General features: G+C 32.7%; 1 protein-coding gene across 1 annotated transcript; it reads right to left on the minus strand.

Moving 5' to 3' along the window:
- Positions 1-731: 731 nt before the first annotated feature.
- Positions 732-1,973, minus strand: LOC132760663 (interferon-inducible GTPase 1-like). The gene has a single exon (XM_060752692.1). The coding sequence runs from the start codon at positions 1,971-1,973 to the stop codon at positions 732-734; it is 1,242 nt and encodes a 413-aa protein (XP_060608675.1).
- Positions 1,974-10,614: the final 8,641 nt, after the last annotated feature.

Raw genomic sequence — 10,614 nt, forward strand, 5'->3', positions numbered from 1 at the left:
TTTCAATTTGTTTAAATCATGAATCCTTTTCATCATGCTATGTTTAAGAAAATTGTCTGCGCCTGTTTACAATTACATCCTTTGACATTCTAAAACTATTAACACTGTTAACTAGAAACATTCTAATTTTAAATATCGAGAGTCATTGATTTCCAAATTTTACTATTTTCTCTTTCACTCATATCTTTAAAACAAAATGTTTGCAAGCATACTTAATTTCAAAGATACAAGATTTTCTCATATTTAATGCTTAAATCGTGAAGCAAATAATTTTAATATCTACAGTCATCATCTAAGTGTCATTTTCGTACTACCATGTTCCTCAAAAACAGACATTTAATTACAGCATTTGCCTTTGTTGTTATAAATCACAATCACTTGATTACATGATAATTGATTTCTTTACATTTTGTAGAGTTTGTGAACTAAAAGAAGGCATAATGTCTTGGTATGCCAGGACATGTTGATAAGCAACAACACAAAAACAATTATATATTATCAACACCAAAGTCTGGACCTAAAACCTCCGTACTTCATAGATATCAACACGTGATAATATTAAACATAAGAGCATGTCAGCGAATCGAAGATGGCAGTTTATAACAAAACGGGAGACAGGCATACGTAAAGAAAATAAGGTAATATGAAATAAGATTGAAGTACAAACATCAAAGATTCAAACAGTATTTGTCTGTTGTATTTTGGATGCTCTATGTCCCTAAGAATCAAATTTATTGATGACAGTCTGATTCAGACATCTTTTGCATGAGTTGTTCGTTTATAATTCGTGCATCGGAAACACATTCGTCTAATATGGACCTTAATACGGAAACAGTGCAACCATAAGATATCCCTGCCGCAATAATACTTCCAAGTACAGGGAGAAAGAAAGCTGTAACTTTCTCAGCAACTTCTGATAAAGCCATTTTGCTCACAACAATAGCAATCAAACGTGTTGACGCCACTGCTAACTGTCTTGTTATGTTCAAACGTTCTTTAAGACTTTCGACAGTTATTTCTAGTGAATGTGCATTTTCCTGCAACGAGTCATCATTAAGGCCAAACTGTTGTTTGTAAAATTTGACTTCTCCCATTACTATTGCTGTATCTACAGCAAGACTCACTCCTGGCACAGGGACTGCTCCTCCAGCTGCTGAACCTAGTGCTACTATCATTATTCTTTTTCTAAGAGCACTTCTCTTTTGATTTATTATATTTTCAGTGAGAATTGTCAATGTTAATGTCATTGCTTCCTGTTTCCATGTTGGCGCTTCTTTAATCATCGTTTCTACGAGGATTGGAAAATCATAATCTAGAACAAAGTGGTTGTCGATTAGGTAAATTTTGACGTTTTCAAAATGTTCTTTTGCTACGTGTTGTGTCATTTTTTGACGAACTTTATTAACTGTGTCAGATTTACTAGTTCCAGGGTAATCATGTGTGTCATTTTCTACATCTGTATTCATTTTTGTGCGGATAAAAAAGAACTTTTTCTTAATTTTTTTGACTTCATTTGCCAACCAAATATCATTTTCTGTAAAACGAGTCGCTGTTATTATAATAAAAAAATCATACGTTTGAAATTTGACTTTTTCTAAATACGTTTTTTTCGGAAATTTCTGTGTACCCATTCCCGGGAGATCCCAAAGAGCAACACTGTTATTGTTTGGGTGCATGTATTTAGTTGGTTCTTCAGTTGTTTCATTTACGCCAACCGCAGCTGCACCTTCAGAATTTGCTTTAAGTCCTCTATAACTGTTTATAAATGAGGACTTACCAACCCCGGAATTTCCTGTTACAGCAATATTTACTGGTACATTTCTCCATTTGTCTATGTCTTCCTCAATTTTTTTACTTAATTTTGTCATTCCGCCACTTTTAAAAGCTTCTTCGTATTCAACAGCTGTTGTTCGGTCAAAGTCGTCAAGATCTTGGAAAGCTTGTGGCATAGGCTTACTTGTAGATGCACCCATTTTGTAGATATTTTAAATAGCAACCTGAAATAATGGTTTACAAAATAAAGAAATTACACTACCATTCCTTTATATATTTGTCACATGATCAATAATTTTGATCAATATAACAAATGATATACATTTTTTCCTGGTATTGAACAATTAAATTTTGGAAGGGAAGTGATTTACAGAAACAAAATGAGCCGCGTCATGACAAAACAAACATAATGGGTTTGCGACCAGCATGGATCCAGCCCAGCCTGCGCTTCCGCGCAGTCTGATCAGGATCCATGCTGTTCGCTTACAAACCCCATTACACGTAGAGAAACTGATAGCAAACATCATGGTTCCTGATCAGACTGCCTCCGTGGGATGCGCAAGCTGGTCTGGATCCATGCTAGTCGCAAACCCATGGTTTGGATCCATGCTGGTCTTTAACTCATCATGTTGGTTTTGTCATGACGTGGCTCAAATAATGAATCTTTCTGAATATGTTATATAGATGCGTTTTGCCTTTTTATGATTTCAGAGTGTAGTGTATTTCTGAATTAAGGTATGACCTCTACGTTGTAAGTATGGATGCATGTGCATATGTGGTGTCTCAGTGACATCGATGTTTTAACGATTTTGAGTATTTGGTTATCTATATTAAAATAAATGTAACAATTTATTATTTTGAGGGTAGATTTATGCATGCCTGTGAGATCCATCCAAGTAATTTAAAGAATTTATGATTTCTTTGCTTATTATGAAATTGTGTTTACGGGAATTTTCTATTTATTTCTTCCGCATTTGAAAGATTTGAGTTTAAACGCGAAATTAAAATGTTGCTGACATACTGACCTTATCCATATTTTTTATCAATTAATTATTTTTTTTGTTACTATTTTTATTTTTCCCATCTGGACAGACACGGTACATGTAATACCGGATGACTTTTAAACGCAAAATGTAACATAAAAAATGTACACATATTTTATTTGACTTCCCCGTTCATAGGTTTTGTTTACTTTCATATTAGATCTATAAGCAGCTACAATGGTGATCAGAAGATCAACGTTAGACAATGATACAAAGTCTTGTCAGTGGTATGAATTTTCCGTCACCTCAGCAGTTAATGAATATGAGAGCGATATATATCAATAGTATGGGGTATATAATTTTATCATTGTTGAAATAGCCTAAAATGTTGAGGAAACCAACGTCAAACTACAAGATGATGTAAAAACGTTTTTGACAGATATTGCAAATACCTCGAGAGAAGGTAGAAGGCATTACGCCTGATCGTGTTCAGAGAATAGGTGCAAACATTCCTGGTAATTATAAGAAAGAAATTTCTTGCTGTTTTCAAGGACATCAACATCGACAAAGACTTTGTTATATTTTTAGAGGCAATATCGTTAAAAAAACAAGTTATTACATGCACAACCAGAAACCACTGGAGGTATTCGCATATCGACGTAAGCTACTACCTATTATGAAAAAAACAAGAGAGGACAACAAATCAGCTAATATAAAGTATAACCGCTTTGTAGTTGAAGGAAAGGTTTACGGAAAGACTCTTCTACGGACTTGAATCACGGAAACAGCGACTTAGATTTCAATCTATATTTCTACGTTAATTTCTACAGAATATATATATAATCAGTTCAATAAAAACAAACGTTTTTTTGTCGATGTTTTGCCCTCTTCGGGAAAAATACATTTTTTATACAAAATATAAAAATTGAAATTGTAGACATAGTATTGTATTACAGAAGAGCATTATCGGATGGAAATAAAATAGATGTTATTTGGAACTCAGCTAATCCATAGGTACAAAGTTACAGTTTCACGGTGCACTACCCGTCACAATAGATAAGTCAACCTGTTGTGCTTATTTTCGAAGTTGTAATTGTAAAAGTTTGTTTGTACCTACGGATTAGCTGGGGGAAGTATTCCTTATTCCGGATTGAAACTATAGTATGGATAAAACTTGACAAATCGAATTTTGCGTTGGAAAGAGAAATATTCATATGTGGAACTAATATTCTATGTGAAGTTTGTCCTCTGTAAGATGTAACTAACTATAATTTGTCCGTAATACTAGAGAATGGTGTCAAAGATTTTCCCGACAAGGTTCAGTTTTCGTACCTGGGACATGAATATTAGAATAGTTATAAGGCCAGACTATTGAATATGATGCAACAAATACTTTCATAGATTAAGACAATTATGTTCCAGATTTGCCAAAAAGCCGTTTATCAATTGATAAAGCGGTTAACACCAAAGGGCTTGACTAACTTGATATGTGCAAGTCTACTGAATTGAGAGTATGTTACAGGCGTCTTGAAAAACTAGGTCATGCACCTATTGCGGCAACAAAGGTTCAAGCAGGATTGAATACTTACTATCGAGAGAATGAGACTTTTCATGCATAAGTAATAGTGAGATCATGAGTTTTAACGAATGTCGGATCATTCCCCGATATCAGTTACAATACGTACTCAAGAGATCAATGATCAAGACATTAGTGCACATACTGAACACACACATGTGAAATGTGATGATTAGAATAAATGTTAGTTAAGACGAAGATCTATAGCAAAATTGTCAGATTTTAATTCGAGGTTTCAAAATCTAGACCACTTCTATGACAACAAATAATTGCGTAGAAAATTGTGTCAAACTAAAAATGAACATGCTTTGTAGCTGTTTATCAAGAAAAGAAATATTTTAGGCGATAAGTCTATTTTTAAAGTAATTTTTTAAAAGTTTTGTAAAAGTAATGGATTTGATCAGACTTGTGATGTGAAGAAAAATGAGCATTTAATAGCATTACCATTTGTACTTTAGTCATACCCATAGCTGCATTACTGGTACTGGTATTGCAGTATGTACTGCAGCGATTTTGCAATGTACATGTACTCATACTGAATACCTCTTACAAAAATGTTCCTACTACTGGTACTGGTACTGCATTACTGTCTTAAAAAGTGCTACTGCTATTGCATTACAAGGCAGTACTTTTGGTTTTGATAAAATATCATCAATTTTTCTCATAAAGTAAAGCTGTAAATTCTATGTAATATTTTATTTTTGTGAACAAGTATGTTATAAAATCTTTAGATAATTTACTGCAATATTCTTTCAAATGTTAACATAATATTCATCATAAAAAGAAGCATCAAAGACTTGAAGTAAACATTGAGCTAAACAGACTCAATAACTCTTTGCGTAAATAACCTTATTACAATTTTTTATTACTTTGTATATACTAGTTCAAAAGAGCTAAATAGACACTTATTAATTGTTTCTATTCTAAATCCTATGTAACAAAATTTACTAGCAATTTCATTTGGATCATAAGTATTATAACATATCGTGTCATCAGAAAAAGTAGAACCTTTTTTAAATATAATAATTTTAATTTTAGAAACACTTTAAGCTTCCATTTTATACTATACAAATACAAAATATGTATACTTTGTTCCAGTTGTTCGGCTGAACTTTCAAAAATAACAATGTCATCAGCATACAACAACATAAATATTTTGAACATATTAACATCTATTCCGTCTGCCTTGTTATGACTAAATATATCTTATTTATCATTTAATTTAACAAACATGGAAAATAAATAGCGAAATAAACACTCCCTTTGCCTCATGCCAAGCAGACATGTGTATTCATCATTTAACTTAATGCAATACTTAACCCTAGACTTAACAGACTCGTAAATTGATTTTACAATTTTTAAAATATCACCTATTAGTCCAAACTATATCAACTTGAACCAAAGATTCTCACGAACTTCATAATTAAAAGCGTTTGTATAGTCAACAAATAAAGTAAAAATTGTTTTCCTTGATTAGAATATGGATTATTCAGCCATTAAGTACATAAATATAATCTATAGTACTCATATTCGTACTAGAATACGCTGTGCTTTTATTTTTACATTATATTTTGTCGACCCAAAATGAGTTTACCTAGACTGCTTAAAAGTGTTATACCACGATAATTATTCACATTGTTTACACTCTCCTTTTTTATGCAGTTGAATCACAAAGCCTTTAGACCACCTTGTCGGGAAAAAAATTGTTAGATAATATAAAAACACATTTTTCCAAACATCTTTACCTGTAGTAAAACAGTAATAAAACAATCTTGACCCCAACCCCGACCTATTATTTCTTAGTTGTTGAATAGCTGTTCTAATTTCAGTAACAGATATACACGTGTTTAATTAACTGAACATAATTTTAAATTCATCACTTTCATAATTTTCAATAAAATATAATATAAAATCCTCATAAGGTGAGAAAAATACCTATCATCTGGATTGTTAACAGCTTTGAAATACTTCTCAAACATCGATATTGATATATAAGACTATATAATACCCGCAACCTCTTTCACAAACATGCATTTTTGTGTTTTTAACTTCGCAATTTATAAACTTTGTCTTTATCGTTATCATATCTACATTTTCTAATCGTTGACTTATAATCTGACCTTGCTTTTACCGTATGAACTCTCGTATTATCGTTTTGATCCATTCTTTATTGATAAAGACATACTTAAAAATAGTTTATCCTTTCAAAACATTCTTCGTTAAACCAGGGCTGCGTGCCTTCAGAGTTAAAATAACTATTATTATATGTATATATGTTTTTTAAGAAAAGGGGACGCTTTCCCCCCCCCCCCCCCCAAAAAAAAAAAAATACCTTCAAAAACATGTATACAATTATCAATCTCGTCATGTGACATGCTAGCTATTATATTACTCGTCAGATCATGTTAATATCTTAAGCTTTTGTCTCTGTCTAAGTTTTCAATATATTTATCTATTAAATCATCTTTCCATACATACGCTCAAAATCGCTGTCATCACAAATATCACAATTATTTTCCGTTATACAGTAAAATGAATATGATACTGACAATAAACAATGATCCGATAAATATTTGGTAAAGCAATATAAAACATAGAAATATTATGGAAAATATTATATATATATTGCATAATACACCGCTTGCATGTACCAATAGTGTCCATAAACAGCTGTAAACAAACCGACACTGCAATTTCTTAACTTTTGCCGGTTTTGACGTTTTGCAAAGTTAACATTTTATCTATTTTATGTGTTTTGTATAGTAGTATTTAGGATCCTCAATTACACTGTTACAGAAATGTAATGGTCAATGTCCGTATGTTAAGGAGTAGTATTTTGTGCACTTTTCATACATTTATCAATTACGTGAATCTTCTTTTTTTATAATAATACATATAGCCTTGAATCTTAATAACTTTGTTATTTTGACAGTTCGTTACATGTACATGCATAGATATACAAATCATATTGTTTATAAAGGTAACAAGAGCGATCAGTGATCATATGTGTCGCCTCATGATGGCCAATTTCATGCTGGGACAGGTTTTGTGACAGACAGACAGACAGACAGACAGACAGACGGACAGTGCACAACAAGACTTGGTACTGATCATTCCTGTAAAGTTTGGATAAAATTGCACCAGTAGTTTATGAGTAGTAGTCTGGACAAGCTTTTGTGTATCTGGCAACACACAGAAAAAAACCCACATTTTTATCAAAGGGACATAACTCGGCCAAAAATCATTCAACCAAAAAACCCGTGCAATATGCGCAAGGACTTGAGCTACAGATCAATCCTGTAAAGTTTCATTGAAATTGCATTAGTGGTATAAGAGAAGTAGTCTGGACAAACTTTAAAAAAAAATATTAAAGGGCCATAACTCTGACATAAATCATTGAACCGGAAAATGCTGACAATATGCACAACTACACTTGGTACTGATCATTCCTGTAAAGTTTGAATGAAATTGCACCAGTAGTTTATAAGGAGTAGTCCGAACAAGCTTTTGTGTATCTGGCAACACACAGAAAAAAACACCTTTTTATCAAAGGGCCATAACTCGGCCAAAAATCATTCAGCCGGAAAACCCGTGCAATATGCGCAAGGACTTGAGCTACAGATCAATCCTGTAAAGTTTCATTGAAATTACATCAGTGGTATAGGAGAAGTAGTCCGGACAAAATTTAAAAATAAAAATTATTAAAGGGCCATAACTCTGACAAAAATCATTGAACCGGAAAATGCTGACAATATGCACAACTAGACTTGGTACTGATCATTCCTGAAAAGTTTGGATGAACTTGCACCAGTAGTTTATGAGGAGTAGTCCGGACAAGTTTTGTGACGGACGGACAGACGGACGTTCTCACAGGAGAGTAATAATGTGGCTACTCTATTGTTCTCTTTTATGTTCTTTTTAGCCACGCAAAAGAAAATAGCCACATAAAAGCATTACGGAGTGAATGACATCAAAGAGAAAGAACAATTACCTATTGTCCCTCTAGCCACATAATTACTCTCCTGTGAGTGCGGACAGACAGACAGACGGACAGACAGACAGACGACGGAGACGTGATCCCTATATGTCGCCACTACTCCGTAGAGGCGACACGAAAATCAATTCATATTATTGATATAGTGCAGTCATGCAAATTCAGCTTACTTAAGAGTTATTGTAAAGTAGCTATATTATTCAAAACAGGTGGCTAGCTCAAAGGGCCCATACTGGTAGCCAAGTCACATTGACATTATTAAAGTACTTTTTCTAATAATTTAAAATTAGACTTACTACTGAAAAATGACTAAATCATTGATCCGATTTCGTTTCAAATAGCTTTTTAATTTTATGTTAATGTTTAATGAAAAGCAAACACCTAGCATTTTCAATAATAAGCAATTCAGCATTAATTTTCAGTGCCGGCTACAGACTTTATCAGTGATTTTTAGTTGAAATATTGATCATAGAAATTTCATAAATAAGATTTTTATGTCGTTTAAAATTGTTCAATCTTCATAATAATTTGCATTCTCATTCAAAAACTACTGATCAACATTGTTTTCTCGTTTAGGGCACACACATTCTTTTACTTGGGGACCATACGCCGCTTTTCATGGAATGACACTACTGTGTCACATTGAAGGTTCCATAAAAACCGCCTGCAACATTTTACAATTTTGCCGTGCTATGGATTCTGTTTTTCTCTATTAAATGACATCAACTTTCATTGCATTAAATTTTTGTAAAGTCTTCTGCATAATTATAAATGTGTATTTTCATTTCATTTATTATTATTATTATTATTATTATTATTATTATTATTATTAATGTACTAGAAGCGGCGCCTGTTAACCTTTTAGTAAGCCTGATCTTATCTACTTAAAAATCCGGTTGTAAAGTAGCAAAAAACTAAATTGGGCGAATCATTATTGGTTAAGTATTTGTCAAAAGAAACCTAAAACTTGATTATGCTTCTCAAAATTGAGACATTAAGACATAATGACACAAACTGCGGCTTTAATTACAATTTGCGTCAATTAAAGCCGTTCTATAACCTTCAATACTTTTCAACAATCATTGTGAAATGACAATCATTTACTGCTCGCTATTATTCCGTAGAATATTAAATAACGTAAGATTGTATTCATAAGATTTATTTTCTTTGTAGGTGGGCATTTTTATTTTTTTTTAAACCGATATATTATTACTTTCTTAGGTCATTTTGTTAAGAAGATTGCACGCAAGTCAGTCTTTTTCATATATGTCTAATAGTTTATATTATGAAAAATTATTGAACAAAGAAACACACACACACACACGCACGCACGCACACACACACGCACGCATGCACGCACAGATTGGTTGTTATTTTCATTGACATGTCATGTTTGCCCATGTATTAATATTTTCCATATACTAATTAAAATTTTTTATCGCCAATCATCGCAAAACCCAGTGAAAATTCAATGACTACAACTTCAATGTCAAGGTCAGAGTTAGTTTGATCTCCATAAATGTCTTGAACTTAAGACTAACCTTTCTAAATATGAAGACAAACCATGTTTAAAACAAATTCCTAAGCAGTTACAGCAATAAAAACCAAAATACAATCATTGGAACTTAGGGGTTAAGGTCATTTATAACTCAAGGTCAAGATCAGTCTAGTAATCTTGAAGGAAAATTGCAAAGGATTGTTGTGTCCAAGTATAAATATTATATATTCATTATTCCCGAACTTAATCCCTGCATGTCAATCCTAAAAAGAGCACCACTAGGCGGGGCATTGTATGCCCGAAATTTTTTTTTTAGTAAGGATGAAGTATTTGTAAGACATTACATAAATCAAATAAAGTATGACCTCCTTCAAATAGCAATCCTCCAATAAAGTTTGAATATTGTGGGCCAAATGGAACTTAATTTATATTCTGGCAACTGTTTTCAGTTTTGAGGTAATAGCGACATGGAACTTTGACCTTGTGACCCAAAAATCAATAGGGTCTTTTACCCAATATGGACAATCATCCTATGAAGTTTGAATATTGTGGGCCAAATGGAACTTAAGTTATGCTCCGGAAATCAAATTGCTAACGGACGGACGGACAGACGGACGGACGTAGAGACAGACGAACGAACGTCAGGGGGTATAACAAAATATGCCCGAAATTTTTCCGGGCATATAAAAATAAAAAATCTAATGAAATTTAGAATGTACATTATTGTTTGAGCATATGCATGTTATATATTGATTATTCCCGAATATAATCCCTGCATGTCTATCCTAAT

Source organism: Ruditapes philippinarum, unplaced genomic scaffold (genome assembly GCF_026571515.1).
Source record: "Ruditapes philippinarum isolate M1 unplaced genomic scaffold, ASM2657151v2 ctg2112_1_1_1_1, whole genome shotgun sequence".
NCBI classification, from domain to species: domain Eukaryota; kingdom Metazoa; phylum Mollusca; class Bivalvia; order Venerida; family Veneridae; genus Ruditapes; species Ruditapes philippinarum.

What these genes read in the sequence shown, in the direction of transcription:
- LOC132760663 (XM_060752692.1), bottom strand. Translation starts at nt 1,973, where the DNA reads ATGGGTGCATCTACAAGTAAGCCTATGCCACAAGCTTTCCAAGATCTT.